We start from the raw sequence: 24,022 nt of genomic DNA on the forward strand, positions 1-24,022 counted from the left end.
GCCTTCCCGCTGCATTTCAGTACAGCCATGAATTAATAAGATATGTGTGTGAGAACGTTATGCCTCAGTTACACAGGGCAGAGAAAGGGACTAGTTGGATGGGAAGGTTCACCATCTCCCGCCATTCATTCCTTCTGACCCTGCACCCAACTCACTCTCGGCATATACGCCCCGCCCCCCTCGTTCCTCGGTGGAAGCAGAGGTGTGCAACTGGAAAGCAAAAAACAGCTAAATATAGCATTCTGTTGACGATATGCAATGCCCATAGGTCCCCATACATGTAGCACACTTATCTGTGTATGTTGATTATAAGCTGCAGTGCTGTTCAAAAATACTGTAGTAGTTTCTGCAAACCAACGCTGCGCCAAGGACCTCCCATTGACGAGCGTAAAATCCCATTTAACATGCGAGTGCGGTGCTGTTCATGAAATGCAATATACAATACACGTTGCAAACATATCACCTCCGGCAGAGGCACACGGAGCGCCAGATAACTCTTGAAAAAAAGCCAACCCTGCTACGTCTGGTCCTATGTGGTCCTGCTTCATCAAACACGTGCACCTGTGGGCCGAGACACCGTGGCACGCTCAGGTTTCAGGGTATTGTTTTAGAATAATGCACACTTCAAAGAGAGCAGCTTGTATTACACCCATACAATCTTCGTAATTAAAGGCAGTCAACTGGGCTTCACTGCCGGACAATACAATGTGGTAGTTGTAGCACAACACGTCGTTTCTCATAGAAACACAAAAAATACATTTTCTGCAGATTGCAGACCATTTTTTGTAGTATTTCATTTTAGTGCATGGTTGACATCGTAACCAAATCTCCAACTTTTTTTAGTCCTTAGTAAAGTGTGGTCGAAAATGGCAAACACATTGTCAGATTTTCTAACTATATATTTAATTTTTATTTTCTTTCCGATTATGCTATTTACAGGGTTCTGTAAATCGCTACATTCAAAGTGTTTAATGTTGAATCATTTAAATATAAAAAACAAAACACATAAAAATATAAATTAAGAGCTAGGGGGCTCATACACAAAGAATCGATTTGATAAAAGTTTTTGCAAATTGAGCACTGACTTATACTGAATTGTTTTTTTATTTTATGAACCTACATATGTACTAATACATTGGTTCACAAAATACAGAATCATTGACTTACCTCATCACAAATCATAGAAAGGTTGCAAATTGCAACCCACTATAATTGCCTACAGCCACAGTGATGGTGGCCTACTAGTTTCACCAGACCACCATGTCTATGCTTACTTTAAAATAAAGCCATATTTTGTTTGAAAGTGCAGTCATCTTTAAGGGAAAATTTGAACGGTTTAAAAAAAACGAAAAATTTAAAGTTAAACTAACCTTTTTTTAGTAGATGGACCACTTCAGTGCCTACCACCAAAAATATTTTTAACAAAATTCACAAGCGCTTAGGGATCCTTTCCAGTTTGCAAATGGGTTACGACTGCCTTTGAGTTGCTGGTTAAATATTAATGTTCTGCAAACAGATTTTGGATGCAAAACATAAATACATACTATAACGAATCAGTATTCAGAATTGGTGCCCTAAACATGTCCCATTCAAATACTGATTCCGTCTTGTTTCCTCAAACCATTTAACGATTTGGAGAAAACAAATCTGAATGTTTAATTGGGTTAAGTGCATTTCAAAACATGTTTTAGTGGTCGAAAACCCTCATTTACACGATTTGAGAGTTTGTGACCGTTAAAAGACTTTGTACGTGGGGCCCTCTATGAATGACTATCTTGATTTGGAGAAATATGTTTGAATCCGAAATCTGCATTGGAAAGATAGTGAGTGAGTGTGTGCAAGTATGCAAGAGTGCGTAGGCGTATCTGATTTAGCTATTTTGTAAAAGTGGGGACTTTTATTTTCAGCCCACTCAGTGAACTAAGAGTTTTCTACAGCAGTTCCTTTATTTATATTATTTCAACTTTTCTCCGCAATGCTTTACTGTTGGAGATGGTATGATGAATGGGATAGCTGAATAAAAGAATCAGTAGACCTGGCTTCTAATCCTCGTTTGCAGGTTAACTACATTTTGTAATTACTGGCAAATCACTTTGGGCCTCATTTAACCCCTGACAGATGGCCCAGCGTCCCACCAGGTCAGTGGAGTCTGTCCACCTGTACCCCGGTGGAGGACTGCCCTCCATGTCTAGAGATCCCACTTGCCTTCTAGGGGTCTCTCTCCTGCAAAGAGAGACGCAATGGATCCTTCACCGCAGTGATATGTTGAGCATGTGGCAAGATTAAAGCATCAGCTCGGTAAACATTTTTACTCCCAAAGCAGGGTTTTGTTTCATGAAAACAAAAACAAAAAAATAAGTGCCTCAAGGAACAGGGCATTTTCTTCCTGTGCGAGGGACTATTTTTCATTTTCCCAGCCTGTGTTCACCCTAGCTGTTCAGCGCACATAGAAATGGAAAGTGAGTAATAGTCACATCCTTCAATCAGGCAGCACAACCACCTCTGTGACAATCATCCAGGTCAAAAGTTTACATCAATTATATTTCATCTCTTGGAAAAAACGTCTGAGGCCTAGGCACTTACATGTGACTGGTCAATGCCCTTTCGGACCTGGCACCTTTGCCGAGGCTCCCACCTCACTCCCTCTGCTCTCTCCCCTCCATCATCCTCTTCTGTTCAGTTCCCTTTGTCCTAGCTCTCTCACTCACTCTTTGGGCTTCTGCTAAGGTCTTGCATTCTTTCACTCTAGCCTTCTGCTCTTCCGGTCGTACCCGTGACTGCTTTTATTTCACGCCTCCTTTACTCTTGCCTCTGCCCTCTTTTCACTCTTGCCTCACACCCACTTATGTGCCCGTTTCTTTTCACCCCTCCGAGCCTCTTTTCACTCTTGCCTCTCATCCGGCTGTTTCTTTTTCATCCTTCTGAGTCACTGTTCTTTCACCAGTTCTGTGTGTGTTTCTTTCTCATCCCTTTGCATCTTTTGACCACCTTTTATGCCTCTTCACCCCAATCAGGCCTTCTCTGCACCCCACCACATCCTCTGTCCCCTACTCTTACCTCTTCCTCCTGCCGCGTCATCTTCATGTCTTTTTTTCCCATGCCTTGTAGCCCTCCGCCTCCTAAGACGTAATTAATAGTGGCCGATGTACGACAGCACTCAGTGAGTGCACCAATGGCACGCCAAATGTTATTCTCATCTGTGCCCATCCATCCCTGGAAGGCGTCCAGCACTAGGCGCCCTGGTACAATCATCTCCATCCCTGCAATAATCCACAGCCTTTTTCCATTTGCTCAAGCCAGAATGTTGCTGGCCGCACTGCGGCTGTGCCTCACTCCTTGTTAGGAGCCTTCACCTGCACCCACTGCCTTTCTCCTGCAGTTACCTAACTATACATCCTGCGCAAGCATCATCAATGCCACCAATACCCCCACCTAACACCACATGCAACAGCAACCTCACACAACAACACTCACTAGCATGCGTGCTACTAAACACACTATTCCTCAGTAAACAAGTGACACTAATCTGAGACCTGCTGCGCAGCAATGCACTAGAGCTCTTCTTCATCATGGAAACCTGGCTCACCTCTATATCGGCACCTGACATCACTGCGGCAATCACAGTGGGCTACAAGTTTGCACAACAGGACCTCACTCACAGTCCAGGAGGAAGACGTGCACTCCTCTACAAGGACTCCATCAAGTGCTCAACATCCATGAGAACATCACACCATTAATAGAAAAACTGCATTGCAAGCTGCAAACTTCAACCCTGAATGGAACTCTCACCTAATGACCACTGGGACTGCAAGCCACCTTCACCAGTCTCATCACCAATTTCATTGCCCCTCTAATGATTGACTCCACAGAGCCTACATACTCCTCAGCAACCTCAACTTTCACTTATAAGACAGAACCAAGCCCTGCCCACTGCACTCTCAAACAACATTGGACTCATCCAGCTCGTCTCATGACCAGCACACATCTTAGGATCATAAAGGACTTTACCACACCCTCAGCCTCCATCAACATCACCCCCTCCCAAGAACTCTGTGAAGACCTATCAAACTTCTTCAACAGCACAATCACAAACATCTACAGCAACTTTGCACACCAACCTGACTCTAGCATCCTCTTCACCAAACTCCCCATCACAAACCAATAAAGCCACCTGACCATATGGAAAACCCTCACCAGAGACAACACAGTGCCAATCAGTGCCAATCATGCAAACCATCCACTCGGAAACCACAACACATCTTTGCTCCCACCATATCTATAACCCAGGAATATCACAAATCAGCACTCCCCTCTCTCACATCCTTAACACCTCAATCCTGTCCGCCTCATTCCTGGATGACTGGAAACATGCAGAGATCAATACCATTCTCAAGAATCAGCTGACCGAACCAACTGAGCACCCCACAACCTATCACCCTGCTCCTCTATCAACAAGCAACTCATAACCCACCTAGAGCTATACTACCTGCTGGACAACATCCAATCAGGTTCCATAAAGAACCACAACACCAAAACAGTACTTGTCACAGTCACTGACACCATCTGGACCTTCTGGGACCAAGGAGAAAGAGCAACCATCATCCTGCTCGACCGCTTCATGGCCTTCAACAAGGTATCCCACAATAATCTTATCAGAAAACTCCACAAAAATGCTATCCAATGAAGCACACTCAACTGAGTTGACTCCATCCTCAGTGGAAGATCCCAAAGAGTCTGATTGCCATCCATCTAATCAGAGACCAAGAAACTGATCTGCGGAGTCCCCCAGGGATCATCCCTCAGCCCCACCCTGTTCAAGGTCTACATGACAACACTTGCTAACATCATTCGATCCCAAGGCATTACCATCATCTCTGTCAACAACTCTCAGCTCTTCCTCTCACTGACAGACAAGACAATTGCCACCAGAACAAACTTCACCAACTGCATGACCAAGGTAGCAGACAGAATGAGAGCCAGCTGCTTGATGCTCAACTCTGACAAGACAGAAGTACTGGTCTTCTTAAACAAGACCTCCCTATGGGACGACACCTGGTGGTGGTCGGAACTAGTACCAACACCCACCGACCATGCAAGAAATCTGGAGATAATTCTAGATAACAAGCTCAACATGATGACACAAGTCAATACAGTGAGAACTTACTCATTCCACATCCTAAGCATGCTATGAAAGATCTTGAAGTGGCTGCCATGGACCACCAGATGAACTGTCACACCACCACTCATAATAAGTACGCTTGACTATGACAATGCACTCTACTTCACAATCTCCAAGCAACTCCTAAACAGACTTGAGGCCATCCACAACTCATCATTGTTGGAAATGGCCCTTCTGCAGGGTTATCCTCAGACTCTTTGCCTTCCTCCTTCTCTTTTTCTGACCTCATTTTTGCTGGTTTCTAGACTCTGCTAACCAGTGCTAAAGTGCATATGCTCTCTCCCTTTAAACATGGTAACATTGGATCATACCCAATTGGACTATTTAATTTACCTATAAGTCCCTAGTAATGTGCACTGTATGTGCCTAGGGCCTGTAGATTAAATGCTACTAGTGGGCCTGCAGCACTGGTTGTGCCACCCACTTAAGTAGCCCCTTAACCTGGTCTCAGGCCTGCCATTGCAAGGCCTGTGTGTGCAGTTTCACTGTCACCTCGACTTGGCATTTAAAAGTACTTGCCAAGCCTAAACCTCCCCTTTCTCCACATATAAGTCACCTCTAATGTGTGCCCTAGGTAACCCCTAGAGCAGGGTGCTGTGTGGGTGAAAGGCAGGACATGTACCTGTGTAGTTTACATGTCCTGGTAGTGTAAAACTCCTAAATTTGTTTTTACACTACTGTGAGACCTGCTCCCTTCATAGGCTAACATTGGGGCTGCCCTCATACAGTATTGAAGTGGTAGCTGCTGATCTGAAAGGCGTAGGAAGGTCATATTTAGTATGGCCAGAATGGTAATACCAAGTCCTGCTGACTGGTGAAGTTGGATTTAATATTACTATTCTCGAAATGCCACTTTTAGAAAGGGAGTATTTCTTTGCACTTAAATCTTTCTGTGCCTTACAATCCACGTCTGGCTGGGCTTAGTTGACAGCTCCTTGTGCATTCACTCAGACACACCCCAAACACAGGGTACTCAGCCTCACTTGCATACATCTGCATTTCGAATGGGTCTTCCTGGGCTGGGAGGGTGGAGGGCCTGCTCACACACAAAGGACTGCCACACCCCCTACTGGGACCCTGGCAGACAGGATTGAACTGAAAGGGGACCTGGTGCACTTCTTAGCCACTCTTTGAAGTCTCCCCCACTTCAAAGGCACATTTGGGTATAAAACAGGGCCTCTGCCCTACCTCATCAGACACTTGCTGGAGAAGAAACCTGAACCAGAACCTACATCCTGCCAAGAAGAACTGCCTGGCTGCTCAAAGGACTCACCTGTCTGCTTTCTACAAAGGACTGCTGCCTTGCTGTTGGCCTGCTGCCTTGCTGAACTCTTGTCTGGCTGCAAAAGTGTTCTCCAAGGGCTTGGATAGAGCTTGCCTTCTGTTCCCTGAAGTCTCAGGACCAAAAAGACTTCTCTTTTTCATTTGGACTCCTCGTGCGCCGAAAAATTCGACACACAGCTTGCTCCGCGGTGAGAAAATCGCTGCACGCCGATGCTGCTCGACGCAAAGCCTACGGGGCGACCGGAACTTCGTGCATGGCCTCGCATGGACAACGCCGCCCAACTTCCAGAGAGGAAATCGACACAACGCCTGCCGTGAGAAAGAAAATTCCACGCACAGCCTCCCGGAACGACGCGCAGCCGGATAACAAGCCGAGGAATCCACGCACAGACCCTGGGACATCTGGTAATCCCACGAACCATAGAAGGAGTCGGCCCGCGTGCCGGAAAACGACGCACGTCTTCCCCGAGTGAAAAATAACGACGCAAGTCCGTGTGTGAAGGGTCGAAACCGACGCACACACCATTTTTATTCCCGCAGAACGCCGCACGTCTCCCCGCGTGAAAAATAACGACGCAAGTCCGTGTGTGAAGGGGCGAAACCGATGCACACACCATTTTTCCACGCATCTCCTCCTCTGCGGCCCTCTGCGGAGATTTTCCACTCCAAACCAGGTACTTTGTGTTTGAAAGAGACTTTGGCCCTCATTCTGACCTTGGCGGGCGGCGGAGGCCGCCCGCCAAAGTCCCGCCGTCAGATTACCGTTCCGCGGTCGAAAGACCGCGGCGGTAATTCTGACTTTCCCGCTGGGCTGGCGGGCGGTCGCCTTCAGACCGCCCGCCAGCCCAGCGGGAAAGAGGCTTCCACGATGAAGCCGGCTCGGAATCGAGCCGGCGGAGTGGAAGCTGTGCGACGGGTGCAGTTGCACCCGTCGCGTATTTCACTGTCTGCGCAGCAGACAGTGAAATACATGTAGGGGCCCTCTTATGGGGGCCCCTGCAATGCCCATGCCAGTGGCATGGGCACTGCAGGGGCCCCCAGGGGCCCGCGACCCCCCCTACCGCCATCCGGATCCCAGCGGTCGGACCGCCGGGATCTGGATGGCGGTAGGGGGGGTCGGAATCCCCGCGGCGGTGCAGCAAGCTGCGCCGCCGTGGAGGATTCAATGGGGCGGCGGTACACTGGCGGGAGCCCGCCAGTGGTGCCGGTCCGACCGCGGCTTTACCGCCGCGGTCGGAATCCCCATTGGAGCACCGCCGGCCTGTCGGCGGTGCTCCCGCGGTCCTCCGCCCTGGCGGTCAAAGACCGCCAGGGTCAGAATGAGGGCCTTTGTTTGCTTTCTAAAGACTTAAGACACTTGATATCACTTTTCAGTGAGATTTCTACAAATTCTTATTGCATCTTTTATTGTGTTGATCTACAATTATCCAGATAAATATTCTATATTTTTCTAAACACTGTGTGGTGTATTTTTGTGGTGCTATATGGTGTTATTGTATGATTTATTGCACAAATACTTTACACATTGCCTTCTAAGTTAAGCCTGACTGCTCGTGCCAAGCTACCAGAGGGTGGGCACAGGATAATTTGGATTGTGTGTGACTATCCTGACTAGAGTGAGGGTTCTTGCTTGGACAGAGGGTAACCTGACTGCCAACCAAAACCCCCATTTCTAACAATAATCAAGACTCATACTCAACCTCCCCCACCGCACCCACATCACAGCCCACCTCAGGGAGTTCCACTGGCTCCCCATTCACAAACTCAGTCAATTCAGACTCCTCATGCACACATACGAAGCCTTACACATCACTTAACCAGCTTACCTGAACAGCTACATACACTTTCACCAGCCTGCAAAACACCTATGTTCAGCGTCAGTCTGCCTCATTCCCCCCACATTCTCAAAAGCAGAGCATCAGGTCACTTGTTCTCCTACATTTCACTCAAAACACGGAACAACCTCCCACAACACATGGGAGCCTCCCCCTTATGTCTTGAGTTCTGCTGAAGGCTAAATATCTTGCTCTTCTAATAACTCTGCTGAAACCACATGCCTACACTTCTGCTCAAGCGCCTATATACCCTCCCACAAAAGTAGTGTGCTATGTGCTATACAAATCAACATAAGATAACAGAACATAACAGAACTTGATTTCTCCATAAATTCTCACCTCCAATCCCACCTCAGCAGAAAGTGAATCCGGTTTGACATTGCTGACATAAATGCCTGGTTTCTGGGAAGGACCACTGGAAATGCTACAAAAGAACCACAAGCACCATCAGTGACCATGCAATTTAAAATAACAGATCATCGAATAATTATCCTGCAATGTTATCATCGAATCCTTCATTATGAGCGAGCCATGACCTAGAGGGGGAAATACATGAGTCAGAGTTATCAATGCCAACCAGACTCTCCAAGCCAGTTACCAATATATCAGGCTACTGGGCCTGGATTATGAAAAATGTGTGGGTCCTAGAATTACGAGACCATTCCTGCAAGCATTTTCCTGATTCCCAGACGTTTATTTACAATGCACATTTTCCACCCTCTTTTAGACTGTGAAAAATATGGACAGTAATGCATTGGGTTTTACAGGGTTCTAAAACTGAGAATCATGCATAGTAGTATCTAGTGGAGAGATTCCACTTTGCATTTCTAAGAGTAAGTTCATAAGAGTGTGTTTTTAAAGTAAATCATAATGCATGACTGGGAGAAAAGCTGGTACAATATTTCAAATGTTATTCCTGTAGAGTCATGCAGAAGTTAAAAGTCTATAAGGGAACGAAGATGATGAAATTACAAATCTAAATTAACTTTTAAGCTGTGGTTCTTGTATTTTAGGCCCTCACTATGATCGCCCTGATTTATCACAGTCGATGAAATCCAACACCACTGGTTTAGATTTCATTTGGATAAATGGCACACAATTGCCAGGTTTTTCCCTGGTAAAGGGGAATAACGTATTTTGTTGCTTACTGAACCAAAAATCCACTTGTCCATGTAATTATCAGGCATTCTCCCAACTCTAGTAAAATTCAACGGGCTTGACCTGCCGAAATGTATTTGAAGGAAACTGCAGGAGTGCATAGTTAGCTGCCAAACTCATATACGGTTTCTGCGATAACAGTTGCTACAGCACACGACGAAATTATTTGTCACTGATTAAGGGCTTCGTTTACGGAGTAAATTCAGATATATACTTCTCTGAATAATTACTTCCGTCCTTTTGATTTTACTCCCATAACCCCATTATATCAATCACTGGTTGATGGCCTCGTGCTCTATTAGTAGCATTTCATATCAATAAATCATTCAGCTTTTAGGTTTGACTACCGACAACTTTAACTATTAGATCGTCAGTTCTTCAAAACGTCCATTAACAAGTATAAAACAAGAGAAGCCATTTTCATATCAGTGTTTTTCATGTTTTGTCATAGGTTGACAAGGTTGTCTGTCCAGTACATGCCGTTTGGTGTATGGTTACACGTCCCATTTTACTACACTGTCATAATAGCATCTTGTTAGATTTGCATCTTAAACATGCGGATCCTTAAACATGTTACACAAACAATGCTAATAATTCTTAGACTCTGTTTAGGTCACGTTCTTTGTTTTTTCCTTCTCACGAAGATGTTAACAATTTAAGCGGCAACAACAACAGAATTAACAGAAGATTAGAGCCTTGTGCCGAATTTTAATTTGTACGTAAAATGTATCTTCCGCCAGAAAAAGAAGATGCTTTTAGTACAGAACCATCTGAATAATGTAGTTTCCACACTCACGGATCAACACCCAGATGAAGATGTAGTTTATTTTATAAAGCAGAAGATGACTCCAGCGTGGAAATTTGCGACAGCACATAGGGCGATTCCTAATATCATGTCAACTAAACAGATCAGATGATTCATGGTAGGAATAGGTTAGTGAGAAAAATCTTGCTCACAGTGCAGTTTGGGCAATTAACCATGTATTGTGTTAAGGGTGTTTTAATAAAGAGAGCTCCACAAGATCAACTCTGGGTATAATAGCACAAACAATGTACTGGATTTATGATGGGCTCTTGCTCTCATGTGGTTAATCAGTTTGGAACTGTACACTGTTATTTGAGTGATCTTATGTCATTATTTAATATGTTATGGTATTATTTATTTGGCATATTTCCTGAAGGGTTAGTCCCTAGAAGAACTTGAGATGTGATAAGCAAGCTAGAACCAATGAAATAGTAAAAAGGATAATAAGGTGGTTGTTAGAAATGGAGTGTTTAGTTGGCAGTTAGTTTACACCCTGTCCAAGTTGGAACCCTCATTCTAGTCAGGGTAAGGGAGATACACAGCTCAGATAAACCCTGCTCATTCCCTTGGTTGCTTGGCACAAGCAGTCAGGCTTATCTCAAAGGCAATGTGTAAAGTATGTGTACATACAGAGAGTAACATAGTGAAAACGCCACAAAAGTACGCAACACCAGTTTAGAAAAAGAGCCACTATCTATCTGAGTAAACCAAGACCAAAATGACAAAAATCCAACATACACAAGCAAAGATATCACTTTTTTAAGTTAAACGAGTATTAACTCTGAAAAATCAGTGGTTTTATCCTTATAACCAACAGTACCTTGGATGTGTCAGAAACAACAACGATGCTGGCCGCAAAGGAGGTGATGCGTCGGAAAAGCAAGCCATGAGTCGATTATTTTCACGCTGGACAGGTGATGCGTGGATTCTTTTCTCGCCCAGCTGGCAATGAGTCAATTCTTTCCCCGCCCAGCTGGCGATGCGTGGATTCTTTTCCTGCCGGACTAGCAATGCGTCAATTCCTAGTTGCAGAACAGCGTTGATGAAGCAAAATGACACCTGGGGATGCTGTGTGGAAAATCCAGACACACAGCAACAATAGATCCACGCTGAAGCATGCAATGCTTCGATTTCACAGTGACGAGACCAATGTTGCATCTCTTTTTCAGCCATGGTGTAGGCGTTGCGTCAATTTATCTGCCGCAACGGCCTCGGTGCATGCATTTTCGCTCAGGTTACCAGCTTCTACTTCTAAGGGCCTTGGGACTGGGTTTGGCACCACTTAGCAAATCAGGACTCTCAGCGGAAGAGCCCAGGCACTGGCAGATGAAGTCTTTGATGTCCCTGAGACTTTACAAGAGGAGGCAAGCTCAGTTCAAGCCCTTGGAGAACCTTGGAAAGCAGGATGTAAAAAGCCAAGTCTAGTCCTTTCACTCCCAGGACAGAACCAGCAAGCAGCAGGCCCGCACAGCAAAGCAACAGGCAGAGTGGCAGTTCCTCCTACAGCATCCAGCTCTTCTTCCTGGCAGAATGTTCTCAGTCCAGAAGTGTTCTGAAGTTGTGGGGTAAGCAGTCCAATACTTATACTCATTTCTGCCTTTGAAGTAGGCAAACATCAAAGGAAAGTATTTGTAGTGCCAAGACCCTGCCTGTCCCTGTCCTGGCCCTGACACACTCCAGAGACTTGGAGAGTGCTGTGCGTAAGGACAGGCACAGCCCTATTCAGGTGCAAGTATCAGCTCCTCCCTCCACTCTAGCGCAGGAAGACCCATCAGGAAATGCGGGACACACCTCAGTTCCTTTGTGTGACTGTCTAGAGTGAATTCACAAAAGCCCAACTGGCAGTCTGACCCAGACATGTATTCAGCAGCCAGGCAGAGGCACAGAATGGTTAATCAAGAAAATGCATTTTCAAACTTACCAAAAGATGTATTTTTAAATTGTGAACTAATAGACCCCAAACTCCAAATCGCTATCTTCTCTCAATGGGAAACTGCACTTAAAAGATACTTCAAGGCAATCCCCATGTTACCCTATGGGAGAGATAGGCCTTATAATAGTGAAAAACAAATTTAGCAGTATTTCACCATCAGGACATGTAAAACACACCAGTACATGTCCTACCTTTTAAATACACTGCAGCCTGCCCATGGGGCTGCATTGGGCCTACTTTAGGGGGACTCATATGTAGTAAAAGGGAAGGTTTGGCCCTGGCAAGTGGTTGCACTTGCTAGGTTGAACTGGAAGCTCAAAACTGCGCACACGGACACTGCAATGGCAGGTCTGAGACACATTCCAGGGCTACTATTGTTGGTGGCACAATCAGTGCTGCAGGCCCACAGGTAGCATCTGATTTACAGGCCCTGGGCACACATAGTGCACTTTACTAGGGACTTTCTAGTAAATCAAATATGCCAATCTTGGATAAACCAATCACCAATACTATTTAGACATAGATCATTTGACTTTAGCACTGGTCAGCAGTGGTAAAGTGCCCAGAGCCAAAGTGCAAAGTGTTAAAGCCAACAAAAAAAAACCAGAAAAAAGGTGGGAGAAAGCAAAAAGTGTGGAGAAAACTGTGCAAAAAGGGCCCTTTCCTACAGTGGTCCATTCACAAATACCTACAAGTGGCAGCCTGTTATGAGAAGAATGCAGATTGTGGACTGTTTAGAATCAATTTAGGTCAAGACACCTCAGGCCAATGTGCGCGGTATAATCAGGACTGCAGGAGAAAGAAGAAGGCACTTGCAACTTTACCTTACCATTCCCATTACATGTGCAGATCCAGCGGGCAAGCGCTAAGCATTAGCAGTTCTAGTAAAGCATAAACCTCTCTGGTCATATTGGCAAAAAGAGAGCATGCTGAACATTTACGGTACACAATGTAGGAGGCAGTGAAAGACAACGACAATACTACAGTTTGTATATCTGGAAACAGCCATATTGTACATTTCTGGAGAATTTCAGCATTAGACAACAGTAATGTGTTTTTGTTATTGTAGGAAAGTCATACTTTTTGGCATGGTTACCCCCACGTTTTGCCTGTGTGTGTGTTTAGACCGTCTTCACTGGGATCCTGCTAACCAGGATGACAGTGATTGTGCTTTCTCCTCCAAATGTGGTTCCTTTGGTATCCTTTACACCCCACAATTAGCATACTGGTGTACCCCTGTAAGTGCCTAGAATATTGTACCTAGGTACCAGGGCAATGTACACTAGGGGTCTCCCATGGGCTGTAGCATGTATTATGCCACCCATAGAAGCCCATGTAAACTATGGCCCTCATTCTGACCTTGGCGGGCGGCGGAGGCCGCCCGCCAAAGTCCCGCCGTCAGGTTACCGTTCCGCGGTCGAAAGACCGCGGCGGTAATTCTGACTTTCCCGCTGGGCTGGCGGGCGGTCGCCTTCAGACCGCCAGCCAGCCCAGCGGGAAAGAGGCTTCCACGATGAAGCCGGCTCGGAATCGAGCCGGCGGAGTGGAAGCTGTGCGACGGGTGCAGTTGCACCCGTCGCGTATTTCACTGTCTGCGCAGCAGACAGTGAAATACATGTAGGGGCCCTCTTACGGGGGCCCCTGCAATGCCATGCCAGTGGCATGGGCACTGCAGGGGCCCCCAGGGGCCCCGCGACCCCCCCTACCGCCATCCGGATCTCGGCGGTCCGACCGCCGGGATCTGGATGGCGGTAGGGGGGGGTCGGAATCCCCACGGCGGTGCAGCAAGCTGCGCTGCCGCGGAGGATTCAATGGGGCCGCGGTACACTGGCGGGACCCCGCCAGTGGTGCCGGTCCGACCGCGGCTTTACCGCCGCGGTCGGAATCCCCATTGGAGCACCGCCGGCCTGTCGGCGGTGCTCCCGCGGTCCTCCGCCCTGGCGGTCAAAGACCGCCAGGGTCAGAATGACCACCTATGTGTGCAGGCCTGCCGTTGCAGCCTGTGGGAAAAGGTACATGCACCCTTTCACTGCTGGTCACTGCACCAGGTCACCGTAAATCACCCCTATGGTAGGCCCTCCTAGCCCAGAGCATAGGGTGCAGGTGCCTGTGTGTGAGGGCACCCTTGCATAAGCAGAGATTCCCCTACAATCTCCAGTTCCAATGCACTGGACTTTCGAAGTGTGGGGAAGCCATTTTACCTGTGTACTGGCCACAGGTCACTCACTACCTGTGGTCCAGCTCCAAAATAGTAACTCCAAAGCTAGGCATGTTTGGTGTCAAACATGTTGGAATCATACGCACTTCTAATGCCAGTATTGGTGGCATGATTCCATGCATTCTGGGGGCTCCTTAGAGGGGCCCCCCAGTATTGCTCATACCAGTCTTTCAGGGTTTGCAGGCAGCCCGCGCTGCTGCAGCCCCTCAGACAGGTTTCCGCACTCCTGCTGCTTGACCAGCTCAGGCAGAAAAAGGCAGAACAATGGATTTCCTGTGGGAGAGGGAGACAACACCCTCTCCCTTAGAAATAGGTGTTGCATTGCTGGGAAGAGTTAGCCTCCCCATGCCACAGGCTTGCTTTGAAGGGCACATTTGGTGCCCTCCTTGCATAATCCAGTTTGCACCAGTCCAGGGACCCCCGTTCCCTGTTCTGGTGCAAACCCACACAAAGGAAAGGGGAGTGACCAATCCCCTGTCCATCACCACCCCAGGGGTGGTGCCCAGAGCTCCTCCAGGTGGCTACTTGATTCTGCCATCTTCAAAACAAGATATGAAGAGGTCCCTGGGAGCATCTGGTTAGTCAGGACAGGTGACTGATGTCAGTGACCCCCTCTGACAGGTGGTCACCCTGCAGAGTGACCAATCCCCTTGGAAGGGCTATTTAGGGACTCCCTTGCGGGTGAGTCTCTAGATTCAGCATGCAAGACTCCACCAGGACTCCCCTGCATCGACCTATTCTGCTCCTGGCCCCTGGAACCGCAGCTTAACTCTTCGGGAACCAAACAAGCCTGCAGCTCCTGAGGCGACCTCGTCTTGCAACATTGTTTCTCTTGCTGCTTCCAGCAATTGCACCATTTCCATGTCTGTGCATCCTCTGGGGTCAGGGAGACTTCAGCTGCACCAAAGAAGCAAGAAGGACTCTCCCTTGGAGTGAAAGAGTCACTCCCATGCATCCGCCGGCACCTAAGGCAACGACGACCAGTTGCTGATATCTTCTGCCATCCGGCGCCAAGAAGCATCTCCAACACAGGTGGTGGGTCTGAGTGATCCACTTGGTCCTCTCTGCCTGTTGTCCAACATGGGAGATTGTGAGCCCTTTCCTCTCCTTGCAGGACCGTATCCCTGTGCACGGCAACTCTTGCATCACAAAAGGCTTGCTGACTCCTGCTGCAAGGAATCTTCAGGTTCCAAGTAGGCCCGGCCTTCAGCTCATCCTTGCCAGGACAGTCTCTCCACTGCTGCTCCAGTGACTTGGGACTCCTCTCCAGGTGTACTGACTGGGCGTCACTGTGACTTACTGTGCCTGATACCAGTGGGTTGCCTATGGGGGCTGTGACTGCTTCTACAGGCTCTTGTGACTGCTGGTGGTCAGCCCGGACTCCCCTCCAAGGGTCGAGTCCTCTGGACCTTGCTGGCCCTCTTCAGCCCTGCAATTCTTCTTTTGTTCCAACTTGCATTTGCCAAGGCTTGTTGGTGGTCCTCCTGACCACTAACCAACTGCGGCCCGGCGACTGACGTGGGACATCATCTGCATGACTCCAAAGATTTCTCTGCAGCTCCTGGCCTCCACAGCTGATCATCATCTTCCCTCATAGACCTGGATCTTCATCCACAGAAGGGTGGGTAGTGGCTCCTTCCCTGTCTGGACACTCCTGTGTGGACTGGACTTGGTCCCCTTCTTTTCCCGGTACTCTTCTTCCAGAATTCATGATTGGGTGCCACCGGACTGGTCCTGGTCTTGCAATCTGCCGTTTTCTAAGTCCTCTTGTTAGCCTTTGGGAAGACCAGGTACTTACCTCTGCTCTCCTGGTCACTGGGGGTCACTTAGGTGCTCACCTCTTGGGCCACCGAGTTCCTCCAGCTCCCCTCTAGCTACTCTATATCCTTGGGTGGGGGACTTCACTTTGCATTCCACTATTTTAGTATATGATTTGGCCACCCTACAGGGCCCTAACTATTTTTCACCAATTTTGCCAATACTTGTGGTTTCTATATGCTAATTCCTAATAATTACTGTATATCTATATAGTGTGTACTTACCTCCAGTTGGGGGAGGGACTGCTTCTAAGTAGTCTAGTTCAGTGTAACTTTGCCTAACAGCAACTCACCCTGCAACTCTCCCAGTTCATGTCTTTTCCTGCCCATACATCTCCTGGAATGCACAGAGCCTGTACCTCTCAAAGCCCTCGCCCCCCTCTGTCCACATCTATCTCTGCCTGCTCCTCTTCTTGCCCATTCCTCTTCCTGGAGTATTTCTTCTAGCCATATGTTTTCCTGTCTTTACTTCTCCACACCTCTCACAGCCTTTCTCCAGCCACCACCTCTCTTAGTCCATACCTTTCCACAACTCTTTCTGTCTGTACCGCTACTTTCTCATATCTTTTCTTGTCCACATCTCTCCCAGCATATAATAATTTGTCCCACCTCTCCCAGCCTGCACTGAGCCATCTCCTCTCCTAGCTTGTTATCACAAAGACTGGACACCTCAACATGTTGCAAGGAAGTGGCATTTTATAGAGACCAAGGAAGTCATGGCTTTCTTGTATTGGTGTCTCAGCTGAATCCAAGACAGCTGTTCATTTCTGGGTTCTTCACACCACACCCCAAGTCACATCATCAGCAGTGTGGCTTAAAAAGTAAATATTAAGGTAATCACGCTGACTGACAATATTTTGTTAGTGGGTTGTCATTCGTTCGGCTAGCTTGCAGCCCAACTTTGTCATGAGTGCACCTTTATTTTGTTCTGGTCTTTATCCATTTAAGGCTCATGTTGTATTTGCACCCTGGAAACTGTTTTTCCATTACTGGAGTTCTTTTTCATGTAAACTTTGCCTCCTGGGTTACCAAGACCCACCATTTCTATGAATACCTCTTGTGCTGGGTCCGAATTGGAATGGCATAGAAAGCAGAAAAATTGATGGGTTAAACTCAGATCTGTGACTGGGGGTGAATGTTTGATTTGCTCTGCATTCCGTCCATCATCTGTTGTTTTTGCATTTGTCGCCCCAAGTGGGAAGGGTATGCCCAGACGTGGGTCCCATGCTTGCTATGCCACAAGATTGAAACCAGCCTGGCTGATGAAGGGTGATACCCTGAAACCAGCTCCAGGATGCTTGTTTCTGGTCCAGGGAAGACCTTGCCAGGCAGTTCGGGCTGGACTGTTCCCATGGGGAACAGGGTCAAGACTGATTTGCATATGGCTGGGTCCGAACTGGAATGGCATGGCAATCAAAAAAACTGATGGATTAAACCCAGATCTGTGACTGGGGTGAATGTTTGATATGCTCTGCATTTTGTCCATCATCTGTTGTTTTTGCACTATCTAAAAGAGGCATTTCTAAAATAGTAATGATAAATCTGACTTTACCAGTACAGAGGATTTATCATTACCATTCCAATTGTACTAAACATGATACAGCTACCCCTCTTAGATCCGAAATTACAGCTTAAGAGTATTATAAGGAATTCCCAGTGCTGGCCTGTTAGAAATGGGGTCTCTAGTTGGCAGAGGTATACATCTTTGTCCAAGTAGGGACCGCAATCCTAGTCAGGGTAAGTCACAGACAATCCAAATTATCCTGTGCCCACCCTCTGGTAGCTTGGCACTGAGCACTCAGGCTTAACTTAGAACGGAATGTGTAAAGTGTTTCTGTAATAAATCATACAGTAACACAGTGAAAAGCCACAAAAATACACCACACGAGTTTAGAAAAATATATGATATCTATCTGGTTAAAATAAGGTCAGAACGATAAAGATCAAATAAGCACAAGTTGAAGTATCACTTTTGCAAGTTTAAAAAGAGTCTTAAATCTTAAAAATCAACAGTTGTCTCTTGATTACAAAAAGTACCTGGTTTGCGTAAAAAATAACACGCATGGAAACTACAGAGGAGGAGATGTGTGGAAAAATAAGGTGTGCGTCGGATTTTTGGATGCAGCACAGACGTTGAGTCATTTCTTTCTGTGCTGCAAGGGGCTTGCATCATTTTTCGACGAGCAGTTTTGGTTCCTCACTGTGATGCAGGCATCTTTTTGCTGCCCAGGGATAATGTTGGGAAATCCTGGCCACGCTGGAAGGAGTCACAGGTGTTGTGTCGATCTGGTAGGGCGATGCGTATAATTTTCTGTTGCATGGAAGGCCCTCATCAAATTTCCACTCAGGAAATTGGGCTGTGTCATTCCGGTTACGCTGTGTGGCGATTTTCACTTTGCAAGGCAGCCTGTGCATCATTTCTGGCAGGCTGTGCATTGATTTTCAGCACACAAGGAGCTTCCTGAAGAGATAAAGTCTTTTTGGCCCTGGGACTTCAGAAAACAGGAGGCAAGCTCAATCTAAGCCCTTGGAGAGGACTTCTCAGCAAAGTCAGAGGGCAGCAGGGCAACAGCAGGGCAGCAGCCCTTCTCAGCAAAGCAGTCCAGATGAGCCCTTTGGGTAGCCAGGCAGTTCGTCTTGACAGGTTGCAGGTTCACGTCCAGAAGTGTCTGATTTGGTGGGGTCAGAGACCCAGTTTATATATCCAAAAATGCCTTTGAATTGGGAGAGACTTCTAAGAGTGGTTTTGAAGTGCAACAGTTCCCCTTTCATTACAGTTCTGTCTGCCAGGGTCCCAGTAGGGGGTTTGGCTGTCCAGTGTGTGAGGACAGGCCACTAGCCTTTGAAATGTAAGTGTCAGGCTCTCCACCCTTCCAGCCCAGGAAGACCCATTCAGTATGCAGATAAATGCAGGTGTGACTGAGGGTCCTGTGTTTGTGGTTGTCTGGGTGAAATGCACAAGGAAGCTGTCAACCAGCCCAGCCCAGACATTTATTGGAGACAGGCTGTAAGACATAGATGTTTTTTAAGTGCAGAGAAATGCTCACTTTCTAAAAGTGGCATTTCTAAAATAATAATATAAAATCCAACTTCACCAATATTCAGGATTTTCTATTACCATTCTGGCCACACTAAATATGACCTGGTTACCTCTTGCTGATCAGAATCTACCACTCAAACAGTGCACGAGGGCAGTCCTAATGCTGGCCTATGAAAGGAGTAGTAGTGGAAAACAAATTTAGGAGTTTTCCTCTACCCCGGACATACAAAACACACATGTACATGTCCTTCCTTTTACCTACATAGTACCCTGCCCTACGGGTCACCTAGGGCCTAAGCTAGGGGTGACTTCTATGTAGGTAAAAAAAGGGGGTTTAAAGATTGGCAAATACTTGTAAATGCCAAGTCCAATTGACAGTGAGACTGCACACACAGGCCCTGCAGTGGGAAGCCTAAGACAGGGTTATGTGGGTGGCACAATCATTGCTGCAGACCCACTAGCAGCATTTAATGTACAGGCCCTAGGCACATGTAGTGCACTTTACTAGGGACTTACAAGTAAAATAAATATGCCAATTGTGCATGAGCCAATGTTACCATGTTTTTAGGGAGAGAGCACATGCACTTTAGCACTGGTTAGCAGTGGTAAAGTGTCCAGAGTCCTAAAGCCAGCATAAATGAGATCAGAAAAAGAGGAGCAAGGCAAAATGTTTGGGGGTGACCCTGCAGATAAGTCATTTCCAACAGGGCCTATAAGAGGGTCAGTAATGAAAAACGACTTTGAGAGTTTTTCATTACCGATACATGAAAAACTCAAAAGTGCATTTCCTGCCTTTTGTTTATATGTTCCTTGCCCTATGGGTCACCTACCACCTACCTTAGGGGTGACCTATCTGTAAGAAAAGGGGAGTTTGGGGCTTGGTAAAAAGATTTAGATGCCAAGTTGAGGTGGCAGTGAGACTGCACTCACAGGCTCTGCAGTGGCAGGCCTGAGACATGTTCACAGAGCTACTTAAGTGGGTGGCACAACCAGTGCTGCATTCCCACTAGTAGCATTTAATCTACAGGCCCTGGGTATATGGTATGCCTCTTTACAAGGGATTAACAAGTACATTAAATATGCCAATTGTGGATACACCAAAGTTACAATGTTTTAGGGGAGAAGCACGTGCACTGGTTAGCAGCAGTGAATTTGGATCCAAGCTTCACATTACTGACGAGGGCCAACAAGGCTGAAAACTATCTGTGGTTGCCTGTGTCCTTTTTCATAGGAGACATGCATCTGGCACTTTGAGATAGAGTGTTCCTATTGGAGCAGGACGAGGAATGGCATGGAATATGGTTACCAGCTATCTGGAGCAGCACAGTGAGAATAAAAAAGATGGACTAGAAAACGTCCCAAAACATTATCAGTGGCCAAAACATTTTCAAGGACTCACCCTTTGTTGTTATAATCGTAGGGAACTGAGTCATTCCCACTGCCCTTTATCTGACCCCATCCCTTGAAGCAGTCTGTATTCTTCACTAAAATTATGGAACTGAGGGATCACCTGCAATGGCAAGCTTTTATTCATAGCTTAAGTCAGTACAGTGCTAAAATAGTAAATATGTTATTCTGTCCTTTGAAAAAATTCCCCTTCATCATTAAACTGATCACTGAGTGGTGGTCACAAGAGTTTTCGTCTTGGCATGTGTAGACCATCTATACAGGACTACTAATGAAATCCATTGACAGACAGCAAAACTATCAAAAGTATGTACTCAGAATATGTCAGAAAATTTGGAAACGCAACCACAGCAAACCAACGTGAAAAACAGTCACAGTGGTCACAAGAATGAACTTTAAGGTCATCTATACAGTACATAAAGTCCACTGGGGGAAGGGCAAAAATACATTGACTCATTAGTTCTCCGCAATGTACCAACTTAGTATTCTGATAGGGCATTTGGTGCCATAAAATGGCATTATCTTTATCCCCTTGAGAGGTGCTGGAGGGAATGAGACTTGGCAGGTGGGTAAACCAATATTCTACCTCAGTTTTAATTACTTAGGGATGTATACTGCCATGCAACCGGGTCTAACCTGGAATCTTAACATCCCACCGCTATTACGTAGAACAAGGAGAAACATAAACAGACAGTCTAAACTACTGCTCAACAGGTTAGCCTGGAGTAAATGTGTGCAATCAACATTTGATGGGCTAGCCATGGCGGATGTGCGCCTTTATTTTTTGGTAGCACAAATCCTGATACTCAATGACTGGCTGCATGGGGGATGGGAGGACCCTGCATTCAGGGCAAAGTTAGCACTGCTTGGCCCAGGCAACATACTGTATCTTCTCTACAGCACATCCATCCCTCAGGTACTCCAGGAGGTAACCAAGGTGGAGCTGCAGTTGTATAGAATGGTGCTGCAATGAACTGGCTGGGACCAAATTGTGACACTTGAGACTCGCTTGTGGTGAGGGGGCAGTGGTGGACTAATGCGGCACAACTGTAGGAGTTTCATGGTTTGGACATAAACTGTTTTTTCAACGGTGAGGTATGTATTGGAGGGGACCCACTTGAAGTCCTTTCAGGAGCTCTAAGCAAATTCGAAATAAATAAATCACAGTTTTACCAATACTTACAATTGTGACATGCTTTCTCTTGCCACCAAGAATCGCTTTCCGAGCCTCTCAAATACAGCCCACTTGAGGCACAGATGCGTATGGGCCCTTCAGGGAAGGGAGGAATATCCCTGAATTACAAATCACGGATTATTAACTCCTCCAACCTCATGTTGAGTCTACGAACGTGGTTGGAAGGGTGGTTGGGGCCACTGTGTGACAGTGACTGGAGGAATGCGTGCATGGCCCCTTGTGCCCTGGCCATCTCTGCACAATTGCTCCTTATCTAACTTAAATTCCTTCATCGTACTTTTCTCACTCCCCAGTGTATGTAGAAGGCCCCAAGACTGCCACTACCTAAATGCTTCCGGTGTTCAAATATGGAGGAGACTTCTTCTACGTGGTACTAGGACACCCTATTGTAGTAAAGTACTGGCATATGATTTTGCCACTTTGTCGAGAATCCTAGCTACCCTGGTAGACCCTTTACAAGGTTTGTCCTGCTTCGTATCCTTGATGACCTGGGGATTGTATGGAGAATGCAAAGAGAGACATTGTCAAACACTGGACCTCCACAGGTGTTCCTTCTATGACCAAATGGTGCTGTAGTATGGAATAGTGAACGAAACAAGAAAAACCCCTATACACTGCAAGAGGCTGCCCACAGAAACACGGCAAAATCTGAGGGAGATTGGAAATGTTGGGCCAATTATAGACTTATATAATTGTTTTGGGGTGCTGACACCATGATATATATTTATCGTCGGTTTTCATGTAGTTGGTTGCATAACAAATTACCATATGCAATGTATTGTTTTGTTCAAAATTGAGAAAAAATACATTTTGATATTAAAATGGCAATTAGTGTATTGCTTTGGTATCTGATGCTGTGCTGCTGCTGCAGATACCAATCTTCTGCCTGGTCGTTTGAGGATATGCTTACATATTTGACTCTTCAGTTGGGGTTTTGATAACTGCCTAGCACCTATGGTTGTACCCATGTAGGTAATATCTGAACTCTGGCAAGTGATGGTCACATTATAGCACTCTATGTAAGATGTGGTAAAAACGCCAAATGCTTTTGTGATTTCATGAATTAGGCACTTATAGTAGAGTTCTGGTAGCTTCTAATATGTCATTTCCTAAGACGTCCTCAGGAATCACTGGGAGATAACATCAATTACGTTTGGCATTTTGGTAAGTTCACACCAGTGGGGTGGAGGCCCTTTATTTAAAGCAGAATGTTTTCCAATTATCGTCAGAACACTACAAGTACAATTACAATTAGGGTAATCATTTCACAGGGTGCACATGGTGATTTGCACACCAGTGGTGTCTGGGTGAAAGAGGGCACCCAATAGTTACCCGGACACAAAATCAACAAAATATAAAGCACTGCAGTCCCACATGCAGAGGAAAGCAATAAACCACAAGCAGGATGACCAAATAAATAGTATCTGGAGCTTGAGTTGCAAGCTACACTGGAGTTAACCATTGTGTAGCTCCTGCTTCATAAACATTTGGGCTCCAATCTTCCTAAGTAGTAAGTCAAGGAAAGAAACAAATTTGTTTTCTGGAGGGGTTCACAGTGAGATATACTTTATCAAGGGGCGCCAAGCTTGCTGATACTGTAAACCAGAAAGGGAGCTTTCAGAGGTATTGCAAGATGAAGTAAAGAAGGAGTGCATCCAATAGCTCGACCTCTCCTGCCTGTGTTCTTGCTCCTTTCATCATGTCCCCTTTTAGACTCGAAATCGAACTATAATATTGAATCTAAAGAATAATAAACTCCCCTTCCAGTAATGGAGCACCTCATGTAACCATCATACACGTAAAGAGGGCAGTTCAGTGGGCTTTGCATCCATTGATCAGGCTCTAGTCGTACCAAGAGTAGACAGTATATTACATAATGAAAACGTGATAGGGCTCATTTAGCCCTTTGCTGGTTGTACTACATTTCACCGGAACAATGAAGGGATGTGCTGTGCTGCCTTGGCAGACAGCAGTCCACCACACTAAGAGATCTCCACCAGCCTGGAGGAGATCTCTGTGCCTTTAAGGGAGCCATTGCCGCAGCGGCTCCTCTGAAGGCACTGAAGTTTTTTGAGTGAGTATTCATATTAGCGCATTCAAACAGTTGTTTGTTTTTAACAAATAAGATCCCAAACATGGAGTCTGTTTTTA

The 24,022-nt window shown here is 46.3% G+C and overlaps 1 protein-coding gene across 2 annotated transcripts in view; it reads right to left on the reverse strand.

Annotated features, from left to right (window-relative positions):
* The window catches only part of USH1C (USH1 protein network component harmonin), a 605,394-nt gene that overhangs the window by 284,042 nt on the left and 297,330 nt on the right, over positions 1-24,022 (reverse strand). For both annotated transcript variants that reach the window (XM_069223746.1, XM_069223747.1), the window contains exon 9: positions 8,638-8,722. In XM_069223746.1, coding sequence (XP_069079847.1) covers positions 8,638-8,722 — 85 coding nt within the window. The remainder of the gene's footprint in view (positions 1-8,637; positions 8,723-24,022) is intronic.

This window comes from Pleurodeles waltl, chromosome 3_1 (assembly GCF_031143425.1).
Source record: "Pleurodeles waltl isolate 20211129_DDA chromosome 3_1, aPleWal1.hap1.20221129, whole genome shotgun sequence".
Taxonomy (NCBI): Eukaryota; Metazoa; Chordata; class Amphibia; order Caudata; family Salamandridae; genus Pleurodeles; species Pleurodeles waltl.